Source organism: Centruroides vittatus, unplaced genomic scaffold (assembly GCF_030686945.1).
Source record: "Centruroides vittatus isolate TY-2023 unplaced genomic scaffold, ASM3068694v2 contig_221, whole genome shotgun sequence".
Classification (NCBI taxonomy): domain Eukaryota; kingdom Metazoa; phylum Arthropoda; class Arachnida; order Scorpiones; family Buthidae; genus Centruroides; species Centruroides vittatus.
This window is the reverse complement of record NW_027121377.1, coordinates 970,923-998,130: the sequence shown is the minus strand read 5'-3', so window position 1 is coordinate 998,130 and position 27,208 is coordinate 970,923. Positions and strand designations below refer to the sequence as shown.

At 33.6% G+C, this 27,208-nt stretch overlaps 3 protein-coding genes across 3 annotated transcripts; all 3 read left to right on the top strand.

The window, feature by feature from the left end:
* Positions 1-476: 476 nt before the first annotated feature.
* LOC136970859 (glucosidase 2 subunit beta-like) lies at positions 477-15,100 on the top strand. Its single transcript, XM_067265356.1, has 16 exons — positions 477-711; positions 4,528-4,644; positions 5,222-5,317; positions 5,391-5,448; positions 5,519-5,636; positions 9,811-9,874; positions 9,950-10,015; positions 10,750-10,855; positions 12,115-12,193; positions 13,688-13,783; positions 13,846-13,932; positions 14,002-14,170; positions 14,251-14,320; positions 14,389-14,553; positions 14,628-14,727; positions 14,804-15,100. Exons 1-16 carry the CDS (start codon positions 582-584, stop codon positions 14,951-14,953), a joined length of 1,671 nt encoding a protein of 556 aa, XP_067121457.1. The 5' UTR covers positions 477-581; the 3' UTR covers positions 14,954-15,100.
* Positions 15,101-21,932: 6,832 nt separating this feature from the next.
* Positions 21,933-22,723, top strand: LOC136970903 (keratin, type I cytoskeletal 9-like). Its single transcript, XM_067265406.1, has 2 exons — positions 21,933-21,965; positions 22,175-22,723. Exons 1-2 carry the CDS (start codon positions 21,933-21,935, stop codon positions 22,721-22,723), a joined length of 582 nt encoding a protein of 193 aa, XP_067121507.1.
* Positions 22,724-26,059: 3,336 nt separating this feature from the next.
* On the top strand, positions 26,060-26,729 carry LOC136970902 (ctenidin-3-like). The gene is made up of 3 exons (XM_067265405.1): positions 26,060-26,064; positions 26,117-26,138; positions 26,253-26,729. Exons 1-3 carry the CDS (start codon positions 26,060-26,062, stop codon positions 26,727-26,729), a joined length of 504 nt encoding a protein of 167 aa, XP_067121506.1.
* The last annotated feature ends 479 nt before the right edge of the window (positions 26,730-27,208 follow it).

Below are 27,208 nucleotides of genomic sequence, written 5' to 3'. Positions count from 1 at the left end.
GCCTCCAGTACCCCCCCTAGAACGGCCGGATGGCCGAGCGGTAAAGGTGGCAGCCTACCGCTCTGGGGGACCCGGGATCGAATCCGAACGGGTCGAATAATCCCCAGGAATTTTTTGGGGGGTGGTCCGTTCGGATATTCGGGCCCCGTCCCTCACCGCCCGGTCGCCCCATTGTGGGCCTGGCCGAACCCATAATGGGCCTACTAAAAGAGGCCCTCTTAGTGCCCACAGGGTGGAAAGGGTTAAAAAAAAAAAAGTACCCCCCTAGATTTACTCACCGCCCACTTTGAGAAACGCTGCTCTAAATTTTTGTCGACTGCGCCATGTTATTTTTATTGTCTTGTAGTTACATTCAAAGTGAGCGCTTAGGCACTGTACCATTCCCGTGATGCATCAGCAACGATCGCCACCTGGCGTACTCACTAATAATTTACATTTCAACAGTTGCCAGCTGAATAATTCCGAACTGGCAACACGGTTGCGACAAACGTCACTTCCGTCTTGTAATGCTGAATAACACGTTAAACAACAAGACTAAATTTTCATTAATCTAGACCGTAATTTATAATAATTTTTTTAAAATGTCGGTTATAAAGTCGTTAAAGAACTTGTATATATTAGAAATATCGGTATTGACCGCCGTATTATTGAATATTAGTAGTAATTGCGATGCAACTGTAGTTCTGAGGCCTAGAGGTGTACCTTTATCAAGTAAGACGATTTAAAGAGTATAAAATGTCGAATTATTCGTTATTCTGATGCAAATTTGACGGAATTTCGTGCAAAGATGAATATTTAGCTAATTGCCAAGTTGGATTTTGCATTATCTGACTGCCAATGATGCTGTTGCTATGGTACCGACTGGAGTCACGTGATTGCGAGGTCACGTAACTCCAGCCGGTTCCACTTGGCATACCACGTGATCTATCGATCACCTGGTATACCTGATTCACAAATCCAAATCGACTTTTATAATAATTGTGGTGCAATCACACCTCAGATTGAGATGGCTGGGACCTTAGAACTGTAGACTACCCACAGGTGCAGAAAAGTCAAAGGGATTGTACCCTACGTGTGATCCTTCAAGAGATGCAGTCCCTGAAGTCAGTCTACTTTTGGGTGGTGTGATTGCAAGTTATGTCACTCTGCTAAGAGTGTCGCATGTAACCTTTTGGCCTGAGCGACTATGCTGGCTTTGAGTAGCCTATTTGACTGTGGAGTTCTTGATGTTATGTAGTTTTAGGGGGTGCGAGTGATAGCAAGCACCGAAGTCACGACTGTGTGGTGTCGGTCGTAGGCTTGCTATTTATTGCTTTGACCAACTCTGAGAGTAGACGGTATACTGGTACACAGTAAAAACTAATCTTTGGAGGCAAATGTCTTGCAGACAGTTGTATATACTGGTGTGGTTCCTTTAAATTTTGTGCTTGTAAGGGTGCCTACAGTTCTGTGGTAGAAAACTCCTCATTCAGAGTTCACATGTTATTGTATTTTATATTTTTGATACTTAGTAGTTTATATGTGTAATTAATTATATTTCTTGTTTACAAAACATATTCTTAATGTGAAATAATTCAATATCATGAATTATCTGTGTTTACACAGATGCGAGGTTGTTTTAACTGTTAGGCACACTAGGTGTGTGCTCAATCCTGGGAAATGGGGAGCCTTGGACCAGGAAGATACAAAAAAGGACTAATACCATTTGAGAAAATAAGGCTATATACTGTAGTCCAGTTCCTACCATATTGGATTGAGCTGTTGGCCATAGTGGGTGATCATAATGTCATAGTAGACTTGATGTATCCAAATGCCTGTGGCCCCACTGTGGGTTAATATGGCTCTGAATTTAAGTATAGAAAACAAGAAAAGAATGGTGTAGATTTACTAGTAAGAAATCTACACAAGATTTTATATTACTTAGAAGCTATCGATGATGGTTAGTTTTTGTTGAGCATAGCATGTACTGTAGCGTGAGATTTAAATAGCAAGAGGTGTGATATAATTCCTAGAAAATAACAGCATTTGAATCGATTACATATTGAGTAACAGATATGGTCAGCAATCTACTGGGAGATAACTTAGAATTCTCAGTTACTGTTGTTTAATTCTGTCCAGAACTTCGTGGCTCTGGCCAGTCCTGAGTCTAGCTTAATAAGGAAACAGTCTATGTATTTCATTTGTTCAGAAAAAAGGACTAAAGAAACTTGTTCTATCCCTAAGCTCCTTTCGAGCTTTTGACAGTCCTGGCTAGACACAAATTTTTTCACTTCTTGTGGTAATACTACTAGCAACTTTGCATTATTATTGATTCCAAGCTTTATTGATTTGTTTACTATTGTTGTATGTTTATTATTCATATCGTATTTCACCATGTTAAAGTGAAGTTATTGTGTAATAATAAAAATAAAAAAATGAAGAGCCATGTCAAACAAAATGAAATAAGTGAACCCAAGTGTGTGTTGTGAAATGGACCTTGACTGGGAGTGAAGTAGCTTTGTAAGGAGGAATTCAAATGAAATCTTAATACCTTATTGTGAAATTCTCAAGACAAGGAAAAGAAAGGCATTCTGTAACAACATCAGATTTGTATTTTATGAAAGTGTATGACCCACTGCATAGCCAGTTGCTGACTGATGACCTCAATGGGTGCTGTCATCACAGAACTGAAGTTATGCCCAATGCCACCATAGTATGAGATTGTTTATACGACTTCCTCTGGAAATGCAACATGGTGTATAATGAAAGTATCTCTTACTAACTGGACCTTGCCATTTCATTTTGGCAGCATTACAAGAAGTGGTGTGTTTAGCAAAGGATAGTAGTCCATTGTCCTGTGGATCTGTCTAGTAATGATTTAATATTTTAGAGGAGTCAAAACTTCAGATTATGTTTGGAGATTGTCATTTTGATCTTTGAATGAGACTTTGGAATCATTAAACATTTATCACTAGTTCAGTTATCATTATTTTACAATACAGCTGTAGTAACTTCTAAATTAAGAAAGTTTACATAGAATGATGATGAATTTGATGTATCTTATAGCTCAATATGATTTATTTTTTTAGGTAAATACAGTAGAGCGTCGAAAATTGGAGTCAATTGGGGACTGGGGTTGTTCCAATTAGTCATTTGTTCCAATTTCCGACTTTGTACGAAAAAATATATTAACCTGTCCGATGTTCAAATTTTTCTCCGTTGCGTGTCGCTTCGTGTTTAATTTTTCTCCATTGCGTGTTGCTTCGTGTTGAATTTTCGTCGATTTTAAGCCTAACGAAAATTTTTATAATAATAATCGAGGCTATTGTATCGTTAAAAATTATTTCTGCATTTTGTACAAACAAAATAAATATATCGAAGAATATAAAAAACATGAAAATTATACTTTAGAAGTAAATCTAGTATCAAAAACGTTCGATTCAGCACGACACAGTCTGACTGAAAATCGTTCCGATTTCCGGCCATTTCGATTACCGACGTTTCGATTAACGACGCTCTACTGTACTTACAAATAAAGCAATGCCATCATAAGAAATCTATTTATCCATTTAGAACAGTTAATTGCCTATTAAGTTATTGTTTAGATTATGGAAACATTTAAATAGCTACCGCTCTTCTGGAGTTTGAATTAACTAGGTTGATCTTTCTAACTGTTCTCACCCATTGTTATTAATTTTTTGTTGTTTCTTTGTCATATTGTATTCTACATCATTACAAAATATCTTGGAGGTGGATGGATGGCTGACAAATTACCACTTATACAGAGTACAGGCTCTAGTATGTTGTCCAGAATATAGGCTGTAGCCTGCATTCCATCCATCTTTACGCTGCAGATTACAGACTAGAGTGTATATTTAGAAGTGTTGGCTTACCAAGTGAGAAGGCTGAAGGTAGGTAGAATATACTATTCAGCCTTTCATTTAGTATGCCACAATCAGCTGTTGTTCACAGAACAAATGAAAATCATCACAGTGTATATTCTTGCAGCTTCTCTATTATTTCCATCGCATTCACACAACCACAAATTATTTTACTTGTCCTTCACTGCAGTTATCCATCCCATCATTTTTTGTCTTTCCTTTTTGTCACTTGACATTCAGAACATACAGTTTGACTGGACGTGCCACTATTTTGTACTCATTTCTTTTACAGTATAGTAATACCTTCTTGTCACAACTATTGCCGGTTTTTACAGCCGCAATCTATCTGAATGATATCTTCATCCATTTCTGTGTTTTATTGTAAGAGTGATCTCAAATTCTAGAGCCATTTAGAGCAGTTAAGCTATTAAGCCATTTAGAGCTATTAATTGCCTCTTACCTTATGCAACTACTTTATATAGAATTAATTAACTTTAATAATGTTAAGAGAACTCGTGAATTGAAATGGTGTCAAATTAGTCGATGTATTGAATTGTTTGTATGTATGTATATAAACCTGTACTGTACCTTGTAATATGATATTGTATACTTATTAATCTATCCCATGTTTGTATGTATGCTTGATCTTTATATATTTTATTAATAGAGAAAGCTTTCTACGATGCCAGTAAAGATTTTAATTGTTTGGATGGTTCGGGTACCATTTCCTTTCACTACATAAACGACGATTATTGTGACTGTGCCGACGGCTCCGACGAACCAGGTAAATATTAATACAATTGGAGACTTCTTAATTTATAAAAATAGCGTGTTGTTTTTGAGAAGGTAATAGTTAAATTTGATAGATAAATGAGATTAAGTGATGTTATTAAAACCCACTGAACTGCACTCGTCACTTAAAATATTCAGTTTTTTGGTTATCTGTTAAAGTATAACCGAAGAATTAAAGACTAGTTTACGTGATGCAACTACTGCTGACATTTTGTTGCTTGATATGCATGGATTTGCCTTGTTTGAACTGTGCATGTCAAGCAAACTCGTGTCTAGTTGATTAATCTGGTTTGAAATGATGCAACCATATCACAGAGTTTTTGCTCATAATCATATAAATTTATAAATGGATTATAAGATATTGCATTACATTAAACATAATCGTCAGATTTAACTGCATTATTTTGAATGAATTGGTTAATTGTATGTATCCAAACATTACCAAGATTGATTATTTTAGAAGAGTTAGTTTAAAATGTAATTGTGAAGCATATAAAAATACGAGATGTGGTACAGTTTCTGATTTTAAATTATTATTTTATGTTAAATGTTTTAAAATTTCTACTTAGGAACGGCTGCTTGTCCCAATGGAATATTTCATTGTACGAATGCCGGATACATTCCAAAAGACATACCTTCGTCACGAGTAAATGATGGAATATGCGGTAAACACCTTAAATTTTTTATATATGTTTTCTTTAATAAAGGTATAATTAAGTTAATAAATAATCGTTGCAGACTGTTGCGATGCTAGCGATGAATACAACAGTACAGCAGAATGTCTAAACACTTGCAAGTATGCTTTATTTTCTTTGTTTTTTAATTATATTAATGTTGAGAAGGTGCTAAGATTCCTTTGCAAACAGGGAATTAGGTAACAAAGCAAAGGAAGTAGCAAAAAGACAGCAAGATGCATACTTGAAAGGTTATCAACTGAGGGCCGAACTCACTAAACAGGGAAAACAGAAAAAGGAAGAATTCAAGGTTTTTATTTACTTTATTTTCCTATTTTAAAAATTATGCAGCATAAACAAATTACTAGACTTAAGTCAAAACCACTGGATTTTATGCTACAGTTTAATTGATTTCTTAATGAAATTTGCTTCAAAGATAGGTGAATGTGACCTGAACTTCCTAGAGATGAATAATTAGGAATTAATTAAATAATTTAGGAAATTCTGAAAGAAAACATTGCTATAAGGCTAAGTGCATACTAGGCAATATTACAGCAATCTGATCAGATGCAACATCAAACTAAATTTGTACAACTGTGTAGTAGTTGTCAATTAAACATCAGACATCACACCTTTTGATGGAAAGTAGGCAGTCTCTTCAACAACTTTCAAATCCAGTAAGTTGGATCATTGATTTTCATCATTTAGTAAACAGACTCTTCCCTATGACACTGTGTAGAGAGGTAGAGGAAACAATTCTTGGTTTTTTAGAGCTGTTATAGATTCTCAGAGCTGTCAGATCTCATGATTGTGAGATTGTCAAAAGAAAGGTCATGTTACTAAATTTGATATCACTTCAAAGGCGACAACATTGACTAGTTTGTGCCAAGCTTAAGATGCAAACATACAGCATGCAGTGGGGTTCACTCTTTGGTGGTTGAAATGAAGCAAAATGAAGTAGTCACAGGATGCGGGCATCCAATGTTGAACAGCAAGCAGTTACACTCTTTTTCATTATCATGGGAGAAAAGAACTGCAGACATCTATCAAAGAGTGAGGCTGGGATATGCAAATATTGTGTGGGATATACACAACACTGTGATAATGCCCAGTTGCATTCTGCTCAGACCACAATTCCCTATTTTTGCCAGACTGTTTTGCTATGCAGCTGCCACACATTTGGACCACAAAACAACACTGAAAAGGCCATATGTTTTCCTTGGATGTTGAAGTTTGGCAACTGGTTGTAAATTTCTTCTGGTGGCAACTTATCAACTACTCCAAAAGCATTGATTGTCTAATAGCCAAGTCACTTTCTGACTGTCAGTTTATGTTTAGGAATAGAAATCTTTGACTTACAATACTAAGAAATTAGTGTTTAATTTGCAATGGGTTGCTTTACGACAGGTAGGGGTGTAAGGAACCGAATCCGAGCTGTATTTTTATTTCTATTTTTAGTTTCTTTAATTCTATTTTATTTTGGAGATTATGTTTAGTTAGGGCGAAGGTTTCCTTACTCACCCAAAGTAATATAACAAGCAAACAAAAAAAAAAGAAGAACCAACTCACTGACGAAGCGCCGTAGGAAAAAACTAATGTGCAGTTGCCCTTTCCCAACTCGGAAGTTCAAAGGAAGTTCCGCACAGTGGGGGGAGACCTCACATGCACTATTGTTGAGGACTCTGTAAACCTTAAGCAAAGACATCTCAAACATGTAAGAAATCTTAATAGAAAGTTATGTAAAAGAATTTAGCGAAATTGTCGGGAAAAATGCTGACCAGGGGAAAGAAAAACAAAGATTGTTAGACATTAGGTATGTAAATGAGGGGATGATTCTAGAGAATTATTGTGACGTCTCCTCACAGCATAAAACAAGCCATGTTTGAGGCGGAGGACGAGGTGAGCTCCATTCGAAGAGATATTCCAAGGCGATAATCGAGGTGAATCGAAGTAGTTCCTGAGCAATAGATTGAAAGAGAATTCTTGGAGATTGAAAGAGTTGGATTTGAAGGAGTTTTGGCTAGAAAAAGTTTTTAGTATAAGAGGTGACGGATAAGGTTCTAGTTGGTTAAGATTCTTTGTACATAGTTATAAGTTGATTGACTTTGTCGGATTTCAAAGGGGAATAGTTTTAAGATAGTAGAATTTAGGAGATAAGTTATCTCAAATTTTGTCGGTCTTTGAGAATTGTTTGTCTTTGTCGAATAAATTGTTGTTTTGAATTTTACTACTTGTATATAGTGCTATTTAATAGTTTATATTAAAACTTGTTTTGTTCTTTATTGATCTCGACCTATAAGTTAATTTTTTTGGAGCTCTCAAGTCCAGGCCTGGCATTCTAACTGCAAACCCGCGTAAAGTACCCATTAGGTTAATAGTCGTAAGTTTCAACTGATAGTTTCACCAATGGTAATGGTCCATTTTTTTTCACTTGTTTTCCATAGAGATAGATAAGTACTTTACAGGGTTGTAAAAAGGGGCCTATTGTAACTACTGCAAGAGCTGTAATATCCTATTTATTAATGGATCTCTGAATCAAAGCACTTTGTAAGTCAAAGGTTGCTTAAATTGTGTTTGTTTGACTAGAATTTTCATTCTTTTATACTATATAATATTTATAAACAAATTAAATATGTCGTATTTAAGTTGCTTTAAATAAACTTGTAATTAAATTTATTTTGTATACTAGTACTTTTTATATATTAACAGGACTTACTATACTGGAAAATATGGATGCAGATATATAGTCTTACAGATCAAAAATAATGTTTTTTATTTAGTTCACCTGAACACATACACTTTAAACTTGTGTTTCGGACTTGTTCGTCCCTCCTCAGCAGGCCTTTAAACGACACTTTCTACAATTAACAATAAAAACATTTCTTGGTACAATTATAACTAAAATTAATTAAAACACAATCATTTCCTGACAATAAATTAAAAATTCTTACAAATTCTGTATTTCCAAACTTCTTTACATTTCCAATTAAACCTATGATCCACAGCAACAATACAATTCAACACATTCCTAATTTTTATACATTAAAATCAGTTTGAAACTATAAATTTAATTTTTATCTAAAATATTTTTACTTCAATTAAGTTACTTCTTTTTGTTTATTCTTTTCTACTTAATTTCTATTCTAATTCTTTCTTATCTCTTCTTTTATACCTCTTCCTCTCTTCTTTTATAATGCTTATCCATGATTGGTGGATCTCTCTACCATTGTTGTTATTCATTTTATTAGTTTGCCTAATTATATTTAAATGCTCATACAGTTGTCTTTTATAATCGTTTTTTTCCTTTTTCCTGATTTTTACCATATTTAGATCAATTGCACAACCTTCTGTATTACAATGGTCAGCTACTGCTGAATTTGCATATTTTCCTTTGATTGCTCTGATATGTTCACTTAATCTTATTTTTAATTTTTTTTTTGTTTCTCCTATATATGTTTTCTTTGGATTACAATTACAATCAAATGAATACACTATTCCTTTTTCCTCTGTTATGTCATATTTTTCTTCTTTTCTATAACATAAATGTTTTTTAGTTGAATTTATATTTTCTGGTATTAAGTTGATTCTATTTTTTTATCACATTTTTAATTCTTTCAAATAATTTTGGAACATATCTTAAAATATGAAATATAATATATTTAAAATGTATATGAATAAAATAAAGCAAAGAGCAAGTGAAATAGAAACACAAAAACAAGAAGAAGAAGAAATAATTAAAATGTTTATTTTAAATGATTACCCAAAATGTATATTTAAAAAAATGGCATGGAAAAATAGATAATGACAAACAATCAAAATCAATAGATAAAGAGAAAAAATTTATTAAATTAAGAATAAAATGAATAACAACAACGGTAGAGAGATCCACCAATCATGGATAAGCATTATAAAAGGGGGGAGGAAAAGGTATAAAAGAAGAGATAAGAAAGAATTAGAATAGAAATTAAGTAGAAAAGAATAAACAAAAAGAAGTAAGTTAATTGAAGTAAAAATATTTTAGATAAAAATTAAATTTATTGTTTTAAACTGATTTTAATGTATAAAAATTAGGAATGTGTCGAATTGTATCATTGCTGTGAATCATAGGTTTAGTTGGAAATGTAAAGAAGTTTGGAAATACAGAATTTGTAAGAATTTTTAATTTATTGTCAGGAAATGATTGTGTTTTAATTAATTTTAGTTATAATTGTACCAAGAAATGTTTTTATTGTTAATTGTAGAAAGTGTCGTTTAAAGGCCTGCTGAGGAGGGAAGAACAAGTCCAAAACACAAGTTTAAAGTGTATGTGTTCAGGTGAACTAAATAAAAAACATTATTTTTGATCTGTAAGACTAAATATCTGCATCCATATTTTCCAGTATAATAAGTCCTGTTAATATATAAAAAGTCCTGGTATACAAAATAAATTTAATTTGAGATAGAAAGGACACAAAGGCATAATAATTAAATCATGTAATGCTTAGGTTCGATTAGAAGAACTTAAGAAAGAACAAGAGAAAATGCAACGCCTGAGGGATGAGAAAGAAGGTATCTTAATTTTTGTTAATTATTTGAGTAATTTTGCATTATAATTTCAAAGTTCAAATATAAAAATTTTACTAGTTGTTAAAAAGGAAATGGAAGAAAAAGAAAAAGCAGTGTTGGATACTATAGAAAAAGAGAAACAAGGTAAGTGATTAAATCTACTTTTTTACTTTTGTATATTATTATTTAGAACATAGCAGTTTTAGGCATAAACCTAGGCTGCGAAAAGGTCAAAGCTCTTGCATAAATATATGCCTTTTGGTACTTGGATTTGGTCCAACACATGGAATTTGATACTAACTAATTCAAACTTTTATGTGGTATTAAATATGTGATAGGGACTTATTTATTATATAAAACTGTGTAAAAGAGAACTTGAGGTCCACCATAAAGCTTTGTCTCAGATGTTTTGAACATAGGACATTATGTTGTATCTATTAAGCCTCATAACCTCTACTTAATTATAGTATACAAGGGGCAAGTGAAAATGTTGCACCACCTTCATCACGAGACTATTCAGAAATGCGTACAAAGTTCCCTGCATCCAGTTTCGATGGCATCCAGCTGCATCCCTTTAATGAGACAAAAAACACTTTTTACCAGTTTTGTGATGCTCTATGACTTTGTAATTTAAACTGCGTTGCTATTTTTTGTAGGAGCCAAGGTAGGATTTAGAGGATGCATGGCAACCAGGTTATACTCTTCTGCACTTGTATGTAGCCAAACCAAGATATAATCCAATGTATTTGTGTATACTCCTTATATTGTTTGACAGTTAAAACTTCTTAGTCTAGATTTAAGCTTTAAATGAATGAAGTAGATAAGTAAAAGAGAGATAATGTTATTGTGTATATAGGACTATTAATTCACTTTAACAGAGAAGGAAAAAGAAAAAGAAAAAGAAGAAGAATTGAAAGGCGAACAGGAGGAAAGAGTCAGTGCTACACAAGCATTTCAAGAGCTGGATGTTAACAATGATGGCAAGTGAGTACTCTTCTTTAAATGGTTTGTAAATAATGGTACTAAATTCTTAAATATGAAATTATTGATAGTTTTTCTATGTCATTTACTCGCAATAAATCATTGGTTTGTGTGTGAGATGATGATGTGTTTTGCTATACTTAAAAGTGTACAAACAAATACATGTTCTATCTGACGTTTGGCTATAACAACTTGATAAGAATGCATACAAAAGTCAAATGTCTGAGTGCCGAGCAATAGAGTTGCACAATGACTTGTGCATTAACACACTAATAAGTCTGGACATAGTAAAGAGGGTTAATAGGCTGTCTTCCAAGATTAATAGTGGCAGAGAAGAATATACCTTTTTCTTTGTACAGTTCTGAGTCTGATAGCCTTTCTTGAGCTCAGGAATCTTAATCTGGGGAGAAGTAATCCATAACCTTCCGGTAAGCATAATTTCCATATTGACATCAGGTACAGTACACACTTATAGTTTGCAACTCAATTAACAAACCAAGTTTCATGGTGGTCTTTCAAATCTTTAAGACTGTCACAATAAGATTTGGCTGGTGTAATCATATTATAACTCAAAAACATAATTGCTACAATATATACCAATCACACAACCTTAAATAGCAACAAAAAGGTTTATTCAACTGGAAAAAACTAATGTTTTTGATTGTTTTTAATGATCATTAGGCTAATGTTTCAAGAATTGAACATTTACAAATGCTAACAGACATAGAACATAAATAATTAAATGCCGAACGTTCTTAAATATAAAAAAATAAGATAAAAATTTTTACAATCTCTGTTGCTGTGACATATACAAAATGACAAAGAATATAGTTTATTTACATGAGTTTTATAAGGTTTTGGAAGAAAAGAATTGGCCCAAAGTAGGATTCAAACCCACAACTCCCGCTTGCCATGCAGATGCGTTGCCAATTATGCTACGGGGACCTCTAATTTTCGCTGCCAGAATTATTGATTTAGATATAATTATACTTGTTACTTATGGCATTGACTGGGGACTTTGGGCTGATTCTCTTCTTCCAGAAATTAATTATTAATTATTATTTAATAATGGACATTAAAATGATTAAGAGATGGCACCTAATGCCTCAAGGCCATTTCATTTGATATTTAATTAGTGACAAGTAGCATTAATATAACCCAACGTAATCTGACAATTGTTTAGTTATAGCAAAGTTAAATTGCAGTAATTCATCATATGAAGATTTGAGAATTTTTCATTTGAATATTTAATTATTTTACAGAGTTACTTATCAAGAACTTCAACAGTTTTCAAAATTTGACTATAATCATGACGGCACTGTATCTGAAGAAGAGGCAAAGGTGAGATGTAGATTCTCAAGTTATTCTTTTTCCCCTTTCTAGTTAATTTAGAAGCCTGAGAGATGCCAAAAATCCTAAATTGAATAGAAGACAAACACTGTCGAGTTTTCTCTTAGATTCTAGTCTGTTTGATCAGATAAATATGTTTTATTCTTAAGAAAATGTTTTGTTTGATGGAATATGGCAATGCCACATTGGCAATCTATGAAGGAGGTGCCTCCTGGGAGTTTTTATGAAAAACTGATTTCTATTTAGGTGTTTGACAGTGAGAAAACCCAGAGAACACCTTTCGTTTAGGTGAAAACCCATGATTGGCTTCTTTGTTTGGTGGCTTTATCCACTTGGCCACTTTTGGGTCTTAAGGAAAGGATTTGAGATCAGAAACTTGAAAGAAATTTATCTGTTACTTAATTTTAGGACTTAATCAGAAGGATTGTTTTTGGAGCTTTAGTTACAGCAGACTCTATATCTTTTAATTAAAGTAAAATATGAATGCAAATAAATACAATTGAACCAAATTTATGTTTCTCGTGGAAACCAAGAAAAATAACTTAAGTGGGAAAACATAAAAGTGAAAGTATTTTTGAATTACTTTTCGAGTGAATGTCGTCCCAAAAGTATGCCACAGCACATATTAACAGGGTACAACTGAATTTGTTGGAAACAGGATCATGTGTTACGTAATGTGTCATTCACAGCTGGAACTTATCATGACAATAATCAATCTCATATCTTTCCTATATCTTCCAGCAATACTTTATTAATGGTTTACTGAGTGTTTCCTCCGTAAATGATTTGATTCGAATGCATAGAACCTGAAGCAGATGTGTAAACTAGATAAAAAACATTTTGTTTTTAATAAAGTAATTTGTTTGCTGGAAGACGTAAGGAAAATGAGATTGATTATTGTCATGTGTTATGTATTATTTGCTCTGCTACTTTGCATTTGCTGATGATAGTTGTCAGAGTGTATCGAGTATTTTTTATCTGATAAATATGGTAGTGTCTCTATAGTCCGACATGTCCAGTAATCTGATGCACTGCAGGATGGCGCACATGAATTTTGATGTTATCCAGTGTTGATGTATGCGACAGATAGAGACCAATGTATGTGTATACCGCTAGTTGTTTGCTATACTTATGGTCAGCAAAACGACACAATTGTAATTGACATAATAAACTAACCTGTGAACCAAGTGTGTTTTTTTTTTTACTGTACAGTACATATGGACAAAACCCAGTAATCCAGCAATTCGACACTTTCCAGTCCAAGATATGTTGGATTACAGAGATTCTGTTGTAGTTTTATTGATATTACATTGTAGAACATCTTGTCATCATTGTATAAAAGTTTGAATTCAATTGAAAGAGTTGATTGGAACAACATTCACATCTGTTAATTAATAATATAGTCATGTAAAACACATTGAGTATTCTTTATTTTTGAATTTTTGCATTGAAATATAATTATAGTAATTGTTATATTTGCTGTAGTTTTTCCTTCATATGAAAGAAGAAATGAATCTAGAAGAATTTATAACAACTGGTTGGATGATAATGAAGCCTATATATAAATACTTAATGGATGAGGTATGTATTTTATTGTTTGTTAAATTGTTACAATATGCTCTTAAATATGATTACCTATTTAGATAACTGAAGAAACGCCAAGTGAAGAAACTGCTGCACCCGAACCCGTCGATGGTGGCGATAAAGATAAATCACAAGAAGAACGAGAAGTATGTTTTTATTTCTGTCCTAACTATTCTTGTAATGTCGAATAGTAATTTTTTTCTAACAAAACTTAGGTCGAGGAACCCGACAGTATGGATGATGAACCACTGGAGGGAGATGAAGACGAAGAGGATGACGAAGACTTAGAACCAATGGAATTTCCTCCAAAAGAAGATTTGCCTGCTCCGGAAGAAAAAGCATCAAAACCAATGTATAGCGAAGAAGTACAGCAAATTATTGATGGTTTGCACAGTTTAATTTTTGTAATGTAAAATTACATGTTTTCATTTTATTCATTGATATAATTTTTAATGCCATTTTAGCTTCTAAACAAGCCAAACAAGAATTTGAAGAAGCTGATAGAAATCTTCAGAGGATCATTGATGACATAAGGTTTGAATGTTGGTTCTTAAAATTTCATTTAGCGAAATTTTCCGTTGTAACAAATTATTTTATTAAAGAGATGTGGAGCAAAGTTTGGAGTGTGATTATGGACCAGAAGAAGAATTTGCTGTCTTAAAAGGTCAATGTTTCGAATATCATGACAGAGAATACGTATATAAATTCTGTCCTTTTGACGTTGCCACTCAGGAACCAAAATCTGGAGGATCTTCTGTCACTTTGGGGTGAGTTTATGAAATAATAAGTAACTTCAGAAGTAATATGGAATTTGTGTGTGAATTTCTTTTATACATTTCAGAAAATGGTCAAAGTGGGAAGGTCTGGAAAATAACAAATATTCTGTCATGAAATTCGAGGGAGGTGCAGTTTGTTGGAACGGACCCGCAAGATCAGTTGTGGTTAGTAATATTCTTTTTGATACAAAATTAAAATGAAGAAATGAAATTATACAAGCTATGGATTCTTCATTTGCAGGTCAAAGTGTATTGCGGAATTGAAAACAAACTTTTCTCGGCAACTGAACCCAGCCGATGCGAATACCAGTACGAATTTGAAACTCCAGCCCTGTGTTCGACGCCACCAGCTTTTGAAAGTATACACAAAGACATACATACAGAACTTTAAACTTTTTATCATTGGATCATTGTTCAGTTTACATGAATCATTAATCATAATACATTGTTTTCCACATTTAAATTTTGAAAACAAATCTTCCCACAAGCTACCGTGACATTCCACTTATTGGTAAATAAACAGTTTAATGTTTGTGAAGTGTTTTCTTTATCCTAATTTATACAATAGTTGTCAAGATCCTTTTTTAATAAATACATCTAAAATATTAATGGAAGTAGTTTTTCTTCAAATTTTACCAATTATATTTCAGTTGTAAGCAAAATTATGGTATGTTTGTGGTGCGTTTTTGGCACACCTCATTAATGAGTCGAAAGTTCAAATTGTTATGCAATTATGTGTATTAATTTTACAGTATTGATACAGTATTTGAACTTATCAGTGGCTAAATCTGCCAAATGATGGTAATTGGTCAAAGGTTTGTGCCTCGCAAATGGACTGTCCACTGACAACTTGGAATTTTTTGAGGCTCTAGCTGGGAGGTGTTGACAGCAGTTGAGGTTTAACATAACCCTAAAAATTCAAGATGACTGAAAAAAAGTAAATGATGTATGCAACTAAATTTAACTGTAAATAAAATTCTCTCTTATGTTATCCAATACATGTTGAAGCCTTTGAAATGTGAGCTCCATCCATCTCACAATACTGTTTGATCCTTTGAATGGTGAACTGCTACCAGTGGCCGAGTGGATAAAACTACTGAACATGTAGTTGAGTTTACACCATGCCAAAGGACCAATCAAATGGAGTTTTCAGATATTAATGTTTCTAACCTAAAAAGTTCTAGGAGACAGCCCTCTTGGCAGATGGTCTACGTGTCATGTTGCTCAATACAAACGTGAAGTGTGAACTCACTACCACCCAATACTGAAGCCCCAAAGATCTTAAGACTAGATTCCCTAGCTTACATGAATGAGTGAAATTTGGATTTAATTATACAACCCATAGTACTTGAACCTTGTTCTCTAATACTTCTCAAAGAATAGGTATCCTGCATCTGGATGGCTGAAGTGGCAAAGGCCTGATTGCTCTGTGGACCTGGGTTCCAATCTAAATCAGGGAACCTTGAGAAATTTTCAGTTGTATTTGTACTACATAGTGTGTACCTCATGGTGGGCATAACTAGGCAATATCTGCTTTGTGGCTCTCTTAGCAGAAATGTCCTATGTCTAATGAATTAGAAGGGTAAGATTTCTGCTAATCTATATATATATATAATCGAGACGAGTTGATGATGATAATTAATCAGCGCAGAGCCCAAACGGTTAGGAATTGAAAGTTGAAATTTGGTACACAGGGTACGTCACGAGAACGCACACTAAGAAGGGATTTTTCGAAATTCCTGCCCATGGGGAGAGGGACAGGATTAAGTCTTAACACTTCCATCGTTGATGGAAGTGTTAAGAGAAAGCGAAGTGCAAGACGCAGATGCAGAGTTTTTTCGAAATCGAACATATTTTTAGACCTATCTAAAAATTCTGTAATTAGTCTGGAAACAGGGAGGACCCAATTCTTGCATTCTGTGAAAACGGGTAAGGTTGACTATAATGTAATAATCTTAATTTTCGCTAAAACGGTTAGGAGTTGAAAGTTGGAATTTGGTGCACAGTTAGGGTACCAGATATAAGTTCCAAAGTGTTAAGTAACAATGGAGAACAAGGGAAAGCGACGTGCAAGATTTACGGGCGCTGGAAAAAAGAAAAAGAGTAATATGTTGGAACATATTCGATTTTCAAATTTAAACACATTAGTTCGGTTTTTCTCGACCTTTCTTTAGAACATTCGATGAAAATCGAACAATATTAGAATATTCGATTTTCAAATTCGACCTTTCTTTAGAAAAACTTAGTTTGTTGATAAAATTACTTTTTTTCTTTTGTGACTATAATGTAATAATCTTAATTATCGCTATCGTTACTTTTGCCCGAGCAACGCCGGGCCTACCTGCTAGTTTATTATACTTTACTCTGGATTCCCACTGTGGCGTACTATTACAAACATCACGCGACTAAAGATTACACACAGAAATCCTGTAATTGATCTTGGATTTGCACCTGACCAAAGGATTTTCCAAGGGTTTCTTCACATGTACTAACATCTAAATTTTGGTCAGTTTCCCATAGAAAGTTCCTCCAGTATGCATCCCTTGGCAGATCGCCAATGTGTTGAGATGTACTGTACCAAGGAGGGGTTGCATGCCCATCAATCCAATCTTGCACTGAAAAATCCAGAACTAAATTAGGTCTAGACAAAAGCTTAATTCATATTCCGAAACTATATTTTATTGTTTGTCTATGTGAAAATATACTATTTGGAACTATTGATGTATGAGAAATCCAGGATTGAGTGTAGTCAAGATCTGAGGTATACTTTTTCCTGTAATCATTCCATTAAATTTTCATTTTAAACACACAAATTAACTAAACATAAATTATTTTCTGATGCTACATGCTTTTTGTAAATTAAACTTTGGATATGCCTCATATATAACGAAAGATTTATATTTAAAACCCTTACCTACAAACGGCGTAACTAACAACCTTTGTGCAGATTAATTTTAAAAATCTAACATAGATCATAAGAGTGCATTCATATTAACATATTAAATAACTAATACTAAGCATTGTTTTTTATGCAGATGTTGCAGCACTTTCACTACTAGCGGGAGACATCAGTTAAATATTTGCTGATTTATAAGTGGAAATGCAAAATATATTATCGTAAATTTGATTCAGTACAATTACTAGTGAAAGTACCAAAACAAATAGGAGTAGGCACTCCAAATTTCCTCCTGGTGGCAGGAGTTCATAACATACAATCAGAATTTTAGATATTTGCATTTTTCTTTTTAAAAGTTTGCTGCTATTTATTACATGAGTGCCCTCATATGCCTTTTGACAGGTGTACTGGTTTGTAAAATAGTAGTATACATGGCTGTTAACGAAAGCAGAACTAAATGGTTAAATAAATCATCTTTTAAACAGCACCATGAGTCATTCGTGACAGGAGGGGGGATGAAGTTTACATAAAATACATTTTTTAAATATACGTTTATCACGCTACAGTTTTCCCCCTAGAAAGATAGAGTTAATCACTTGTTACGAATTACTTGTATCACAATTTAGCAGCGGTTATTTGATTTAAACTGCCGTAAATGGTTAAAGCTGCACTTTAGGGCCTCATATTTTAATGCGTATTATTATTTGGCAAACCCACACCAAGTCTAAGGCTGAAAGAATAAAATATGAAAGAAAAACTCAGCATGCAATTTATCAAGCTAAGAGATAAACTATCGCTAGAAAGTTACAAGCTAAATCAATTTCTTGTAGCTTTCTAGCAATGTAATTTTAAAATGGCATGCTAGTCACGAAATATAAAATTTAATACATTAAGAATTAAAAGTATATTGATAGAAAGTTAAAGTTGAACAGCACTTTAAAATATATTTACTAAAAGTGGTGATAAACTCAAAGTCTATTACGATAGGTGTAATTTGGTAACGTATACTAACAGTTAAAAGTAAGCGACCTTGTTGCAAAGATACAATATGAAGTGCATGCTTATAACCTTCCAGCAATACATTTTTAATTAGAAATACTTGGACTAAATTATGTCTTTCGTAACTATTAATTTAAAGTATATCCTTTAAAACGAACAGGCGGAAAATTTTCGATCTTGTAACCCTTTCTACCAACTTATTATTAATATGGTTAAGAGTTTATTGTAATTAGCATAAATAATAGTAAAAAATATATTGTTAGAAAGCTATTACAGCGTCTTGTAGTTCTCCAGCAATATATTTCTAACCATTAACAGCACAACAACAACATGACACAAACATAACACGCTTAATACAACACAACAAACTTAATGCAACACAACACAGATCATACTAAACTACTATTTTTTTATTGTAAGTAACATGCTGTGTGTTAAAACTTAGCACACCAGTTACGAAAAATACAAATTGTCACGTTTAAAGTTAAAAATACATTGCTGGAAAGCTGAACTGTGTATAATATCTGTCAATATACACGTTTTTGTCGCACCTCTATTAAATAAAACCCGATATAATGTTACTCTTTTCGTATCAGACACTTCGTTCCTTTAATGAAACGCTTAATGAGTAATACAGGAGCAACAACTCTTATTTTGAATTTTTATCAATTCTTTTGTTCTCGTACCACGTATTACATCACACAAAACGTTCCGATAATACGTCCATTAGTATATTCATAGTTTTTCTTAGAAAGTTATTATAAATACCTGAAAGATATTAATAGAATGGATGCATATCGAAGATAAACATTATGAAAAAAAGGGCAGACATCATGCTTGACTGGTTCTCACATATTTTAGTTCTTAAAGTATGAATCACAAATGAGGTGAATTGGAAATGTGATTATTATTCACCTTAACAAAACTTACATTTCATAATCTATCTTATGTAAATTTCATCATAATATACATAATTTTGGCAAATTTTCGTATTAAAATAACACATTGAATTGTTTAGACACGAAATTGTAGGTTACAAAACAGACATCGTGAATAGTTTTGCTGGAAAGCTAAGAGCTTGCTGTTGCTTTTTATATATATATATATATATATACATTATAATATATTATGTATTATAAATTATATATATAACGAATAACACACAGATTACAACGACACAAAACGTATTAAGAGTTTATTGCTGGAAAACCGTAAATAAAGGATTTTGCAGCTTTCTAGTAATAAATTTTTAACTATTTAAATTAAATATAAGCAACTGTAACAAAAAAAATTCAGCAACGAGTTGTGCAACTTTCTCGGCAAAAAATTAAAACTGTGGTGGCGCCATTTGTTGTTATTTTATTAAAAATTTTTCATATTGTTAATTATTATAAAATGGCGAAAAGCTTGATTTTAAGGATAGAGGCGAGTTTTATGTATACAGTCGAGTCCACATAAGTCGATACCCGGATAACTCGACACCATCGGTTGAGTAGTCACTTTTCTGTGGTCCCGGCCGACTTACATAGGCATTAATGTTAAAAAAACTCCGGTTTACTCGACACCGTTTAATTCGTCACCACTGGATAAGTCGACATACTTTTGCTGTCCCACACTCTGATAAGTCGTCACCCCTTCTGAAAAATAAATTCACTCCGCAAGTGTGGTGCAAACTCATTTTTTTCAGGAGGGGGGAGTCGATTTATTTATTAATATATAATTAATATATATATATATATATTAATAAAAATGCCTTAACATTTTATGTATATTTATGTATAAAATAATAACAGATAAACAAAAAAAAAAAAATATGCAATCTACGTCAACGTCACACCAGAATCCAATTTTGCATTTTCTCACGCTAGAGGCATTAAGAATTTTTAGACGTTACTTGCCAACAATTAACAATTGCGAAGACGATATTTTCAAGGTGTTCGCGATCGTTGAAAAAGAAAGTCTAGATAGTTAAGTGCTCAAAACAAACAACACTCAACGAATTTTTCAGTTTTTCATCTACAGAGTAATTGTAAATAGAGGATACAATGTATTGTAAGCCTATACTACTGTATAACGCACTACTGTATTTTCCTAATTGTAGTTTTATGGTTTTATTTCCAACTTCGCTTTAGTCGTCACATCAAATAACTCGACACATTTCCACTTCCCCTTGGGGTGTCGACTTATGCGGACTCGACTGTGTATATATAAACTGAATGCTAATGAAGAGTGTATTGTCAGAAAGGCAAGTGTGTGGCTTTCCACTAATACATTAATGAACTGTTATCATATTCAGTTGGAGAGCTCAAAAAATTATCTTATCAACGTATTTTAAAATGTATTGCTAGAAAGCTTCATTTCATAACTTTCTAGCAATACAGTTTCAATTTTTACTGTACTAAATTACTACGAAAAGTATTTTTAAATGAATTTATTTCTTAATACACATTTAAATTTTTAAACAAGATTTCTGTATTTTCGCTTATCTAGTTTCAACATTTAGATTTTTCTTTAAAAAATGCAAAAAATTTAGCAGAAAATTCGAAAAAATCAACTCGAATGTGAATAGATTTAAAAAATAAATGCAATTACTTTAGAAAATTGCAAAAATTGATATAATAGTCGAACTTTTTAAGTAGCGGGAGGCGGTTTTACTGCATCGGAAAATTGTTACAGGCAGAAAAAAATAGCACAGAATGGCTGAAAATAGCATGTTAAATTGCAAAACAGGAATAAAGGCGATATCATTTATCCAGTATTTCTATGAGAATAATTGAATTCATTCACTCGTATCGTTACTAATGGCGTATCTGTTTTTATTGAGTGAGAGCACTTCATTATATTTATTAAGTTTAATCAAAATTTTAAGTGTAATTCCGAATTTTTTTCGACTGCAAACGATTGTAAATCGTAACTTTAACTGAAAAACGAGGAAAGTTACGAAATTTTTTTATTGACGCGTGAAGAATTACATTTACTCATTAAAAAATGGTATTTCTCAAGTGAAGCTTCCCAAAATTACAGCCTCTGTTCATATATTGTTAGAAGAACTTGGTCTTTTCAATGTCATCAATTCATAAACATCATTAAACGCTCGCTTTAACACGAATAATTGCTCGTTCCGTACGTCAGTTCTTCATCAACGATAATAACCTGCATTCGGGAGGTAACAAACGTCCCTTTCCTCGAAGTGAACGTAACCTTAACGCTTCATTATCACTTAAAAATAGGTCATCGTTACTTTAATTAACATAAAATGACTATTTATTATATTTCAAAAAGTATTTGAAAAAATTATCTATGGCATTTTAAAGGTTTTTGTAATACTGAGTCAAGAAGATAATTGTTTTGTTTATGATACGACTTGTCTTTAATTTCTGTAAATCGAGTAAATTACCATATTTAAGTCGTTACGTCGTTAAAATTTGCGTGTTACTTTTATTTATTTATTTTTTTTTTATTAAAATAGAGGCGTATGGTGTTTACATATTTAGTACGTGTATATTTGGTGAGTAATTATGCTTTCTATCACGACCTGTTACCAACGATGACGTGGTGACGATCCCTTCGGTATATATAACCCTTTGCAAGTGACTTCAAACAACACATCCAGAAGAACTTCAAGTCTCCAACATGGTAAGTGAGGAGAGGTGGTGAATCTAGTGTATAAAATGTGGTGTTGTAAATACTAACTTGTATATTTCTTTCGGATTTCAGAAGCCTGCAGTGTGTATCTCAGTGTTGCTTGTGTTAGCATACGTGGTAAGCGATGCTTCAGGATATGGTGGAGGCGGACACGGAGGTTACGGAGGTGGAAAAGGAGGATACGGAGGAGGAGGTGGCGGTCATGGAGGTTACGGAGGTGGAAAAGGAGGATACGGAGGAGGAGGTGGCGGTCATGGAGGTTACGGAGGTGGTAAAGGAGGATACGGAGGAGGAGGTGGCGGTCATGGAGGTTACGGAGGTGGTAAAGGAGGATACGGAGGAGGAGGTGGCAGTCATGGAGGTTACGGAGGTGGGAAAGGTGGATACGGTGGAGGTGGATACGGCGGCGGAAAAGGAGGTTACGGAGGTGGAGGACACGGAGGTTACGGAGGTGGAAAGGGTGGCTACGGAGGCGGTGGTCACGGAAGTTACGGAGGAGGCGGATACGGTGGCCACGGAGGTTACGGAGGTGGAAAAGGAGGCTACGGAGGAGGCGGTCACGGAGGTTACGGTGGACACGGCGGTTACGGAGGTGGAGGATACGGAGGCCACAAAGGTTAACTGTCATTGTCGGGTATCAGTTTGCGTAACGGGTAATTTAATGTAAAGGTTACTATGGGATGTTGTGAAATAAAGACATCTTTATTTTAATTTCTTGTGTTCTGTAGTTACTTTTCGGGATTTTTAAATGCTACGTTTCGGTGGAGTAAATTAATGTTAATTAACAAAATACAATACGACAAACAACTTTTTAAACAGAGATAAAAGAGGAGAAAATATGGAAGAAGTGGTGACGAAGGTTGTGGAAGTTAAAACGGTTAGAAACAAGAATTAAACACCCCGACTCGCTTCTTTGCGGTTACGTTATATTTGTATTGGGTTGTGTTGTATTAAATATTTCTTATATAGGGTAAAACAAGATTAGTGGTGAATAAAAATTCTGGAAGCTGTGAGTATGAAAATAAATTTTACTTAAAATCTGACTGAACTGGTGTATCAACTAAACAAAATAACAAAGTTTCCGAAAAGCAGATTCAAAAAAACAAAATATACTTTTCTGCTAAATCACCATCTTAACCTTAGAAGCAGTTGGTGAACAGTTATGGGGGAGTTCACAGTCTTATTCTACTCTGTTATTTTTGAGCAATTACAGATTAGACTCATTATTCAAGCTTCTAAAGCAGCGTTTTTCAACCTTTTATATCTCACAGCACACTTAAACCTATAATTAAATTTTCCCGGAAAATAACACGTGATTTAAAGTTGTGTTTGTAAACATTCTATCGCCATATTACTTGCCACTTAGCCCAATTTTTCTTGTCTAATTTTTGTGAATTAAATAAGACAGTATTATTCTTCGTTAAAATAGCAGCAGGTTACAACAATAGTTATTTAAATTGATAATTTTCATTTACATTTTAATTTGCATTTTAAAAGTAACATGATAATTGCCTTTAGAAACCTGCCCAATATCCCGGCATTTCTAAGTGAAAATAATTTGAACTAAATATGGACGATTATAGATACGTTTCTGATTTAAAGAAAGTTTCATTTTAAATGAAATAACCCGGTGTTTTGCACGTATAATTTATATTATTAATATATAATTTTCACTACATGTATACGTTATTATGTCATAACAATGAAAAACTGGTATAATCAATTTAAAAAGGATTTAATTCTGGAATGCACATTTATTGTTCTTTGGGCTTCTTCTAAAAATAATTGATTCAATAACCTGCAAACGTTTTGCAATACACCTACCATCCTCTAGTGGAACACCGGTTGAAAATCGTTGTTCTAAAGTATTGCATGAAAGGAACAAAAGTCGTCTGATGATCTTAACTTCAGATTTTCGAGGCTGCAGTATACAGTACATAAACGGGTGTAAAAATTCTGCCTGTCAGAAACAGATATATTCAATTTATTCGCCTATTTTTACAGTAATTGAGTTTAAACTACAGCAAGCATGGCTTTCAACTAGCACAATATATCTATACTTGGCTCTACATTTTAGTTTATAACATTGAAATAATAGTGGTAGAGAGCAGTGGGGATGCCTTTTGTTTGCGTTAAATAAAGGTTTAAAGCAAGACATTGCTGTAGATGCCACAGCAATGTCTCCAAAGTCATATACTTCTACGTCACCCACGAGTAACATGCCAATTATGCCTGACAGATAGGTTCCTCTTCTTCTAGAGCATGTGTAACATAGACTTAACAAATATATCTATCACCAGAGACAGAACAGAACTCTATACGAAAAAACTTAACAGCAGTGGCATAAATAGGAGTATGCAAGATATACCTCCCGCATAGGAGTCTGAAGCAACTAAGGATTCCTTCCTTACACGTTCTACTGTAATTAATTTTACATATTTAAACTTTGAAAACTAAAATAGAAACTGGTTCTGAATTTTGCCTCTGTAAAAAACATTATGATGTTGATAGGTGGCCCTGGAACAAACAAAAACGAAGCTGTGCCACTGTGTACCTAGCGTAGGGATTAAACAGTTCTAATTACTTGTCTTCTTAATTAAGAGTACCATTTTAAAAGCTGATTTCATGTATTCTGAGGTAATTATAAGCTGGGAGGAACATTAGCCTTGTATAACTCTGTCTATCGCAAAAATTGTAAAATTTTATTGATGCGTAGATCTTATACACGTAACAATAAGAACAATTAAAATAGTGTCTCTCAGAGAATTGAAAGTAGATTGGCCTTTCTTCGTCCGAAACTCATGCTTTTTCTTAGTGGAAACTAAACCATGTAGCGTGAAACTGATATGATTCCCATACCAAAATGTCTACTCTACCTGAAGCATTTGAATTTATCTAACATCAGTTAATTAAGTAGTGTTAGATAAAGAAGTAAATTATTGTATTAGAATGTTGAAAATCCCAAACAATTTTAGCAAGTATTCAAGTAACATACATGCGTTGAAAAGAACTAATGTTCAGCCAACACGAATACCTTATTTTCACACTATAAGACACTCTTCATGTTCTATGAAGATTTCTTGACGATGAAAGAGTGGAGTTCATAGAAGATCTGAAGAAACACGAGATAGGAGGAGGAAACTTGTATGACTTCTTAAGAACAGATCTTCAACGGAGGTGCCATTCGAAGGAAATTGTAAGAAAGCATTCGTGTCACTGATGATAAAATGAACTTAGGGAATACTTAGAAGAGGTTAAAGGAAAGATAATCGTGTCACTCTTTAAGAATAAGGCGCTGTTAAGGGTCGTTTCTTACCTCTTATGAGTGCCACTTATAACCTTATAACATTAAGCGTTCATTTATAAGTGACACGATTGCTCTCTTATAAAGAGATCTTGGAGCCGACATTTGAAGATTATGTGAATAAGACGATTTAAAGTGAATGAGATTTAGAGGAAATCCCGAGTATTTGTGGCTTAGTATGAATAAGGGGAACTTAAAAATGACACATAGAGTTGGTTGATGAAATTGCATATTGCAACTTTCACTAATTAATTAATAGTTTTTACGAAGACTTAGAAAACATTATTTAAGCGTATTATTAGGGATGTAAATGAATATGGAATCCGTAAATAAAGGAAGTAATGTAATATATTTAGATAAAAATCATTTAAACAATCTAATAATTAAAAAAAAGCACAACATACCGATGACTATCGAGATGTGCCACATACTTTCAGGTAAACAGACATATTATATAAAATAAACAAAAGTATTTGTTTACGTTCTTCTAAATTTTGTTTTTATAGTAGTGTAATCAAGGAAATTATCATATTTGTGTCATTACGTTGTCGTAACACCTGTCCTTTTACAGTACAGTACAATACAGATATATCGGTTTAAAATGGGTATAGACGATGAGCAATAATATTGACCCTCTCCTCCTGATACCAACGATGACGTATTACACAAATCTGTAGTATATATAATACACCTGAAAGTATCTTCGACAGTGTCGAGCAGGATTGGAAGATGGTAAGTTAGAAGCTTATTTCCTGTGTTAAAATAGTATAATTGTTGCTATAGCTGTGGATACAGCTTGCTGTTTTCGTAACTAATTTGTTGGATGTGTTTTTTTTAATTGTCTAGAAATCGGCCTTGTGTCTTGCGATCTTGGTTGCGGTGGTGTATTTGGTGATAGTAGATGCAAATGGTGGTTACGGAGGGAGTGGTCATGGAGGCAGTTTTGGTGGATATGGAGGAGGATACAGAGGCGGAAAAGGTGGTTATGGGGGAGAAAAAGGCGGATATGGAGGTGGAAAAGGTGGCTATGGAGGTAGTGGCCATGGCGGTCATGGAGGAGGTGGATACGGAGGTGGAAAAGGTGGTTACGGAGGAGGTGGACACAGTGGTGGCCACGGTGGTTATGGAGGAGGTGGAAAAGGAGGTTACGGAGGAGGAGGATATGGTGGTGGCCACGGTGGTTATGGAGGAGGTGGATACGGAGGTGGAAAAGGTGGTTACGGAGGAGGCGGACATAGTGGTGGTCACGATGGTTATGGAGGAGGTGGAAAAGGAGGTTACGGAGGAGGAGGATACAGTGGTGACTACGGACATAAAGGTTGATCTACGGTGTCCAGCTTAAATTTGTAAAAAATTTAAATTTACGGGTAAATTTGTATACACAATTATAGAAATTTACAATAAAATTTCTTAATACTGAACGAATACTTACTTTCCATAATTTAGAATTTTTGAGAAATTCATACAATATTGATTAAAACCCGTTAAATATAATTGCAATTGTTCAACCATACTTACAAACAATCGATAATAATAATATAATTTAATAGCCAACAATCATCGTATTTATATTTCATCGAATTGCAATAAAATGTTTGTAATCTAATTTACGTTAATGAAGAAAATCGAACTACTTATGCTCTATTAAACCAATAATGGACATTTTTAGGGTCTTAAAATGGCAGAACGTGCTTAAATTACCAGACATTTGCATTGAAACAAGCATTGACTTAAAGCAAGATCTCATTAATGTACCAATAGGTATGGCCCTTCTCTCTTCTTACCTTTTAGTTCTTATCTGA

What these genes read in the sequence shown, in the direction of transcription:
- LOC136970859 (XM_067265356.1), top strand. Translation starts at nt 582, where the DNA reads ATGTCGGTTATAAAGTCGTTAAAGAACTTGTATATATTAGAAATATCG. An exon ending in AGTACAGCAAATTATTGATG is followed by an intron (nt 14,171 to 14,250) that starts GTTTGCACAGTT and finishes ATGCCATTTTAG; the next exon opens with CTTCTAAACAAGCCAAACAA. An exon ending in AGGATCATTGATGACATAAG is followed by an intron (nt 14,321 to 14,388) that starts GTTTGAATGTTG and finishes ATTTTATTAAAG; the next exon opens with AGATGTGGAGCAAAGTTTGG.
- LOC136970903 (XM_067265406.1), top strand. Translation starts at nt 21,933, where the DNA reads ATGGTGTTTACATATTTAGTACGTGTATATTTG. An exon ending in ATTTAGTACGTGTATATTTG is followed by an intron (nt 21,966 to 22,174) that starts GTGAGTAATTAT and finishes TTCGGATTTCAG; the next exon opens with AAGCCTGCAGTGTGTATCTC.
- LOC136970902 (XM_067265405.1), top strand. An exon ending in TCGAGCAGGATTGGAAGATG is followed by an intron (nt 26,139 to 26,252) that starts GTAAGTTAGAAG and finishes TTAATTGTCTAG; the next exon opens with AAATCGGCCTTGTGTCTTGC.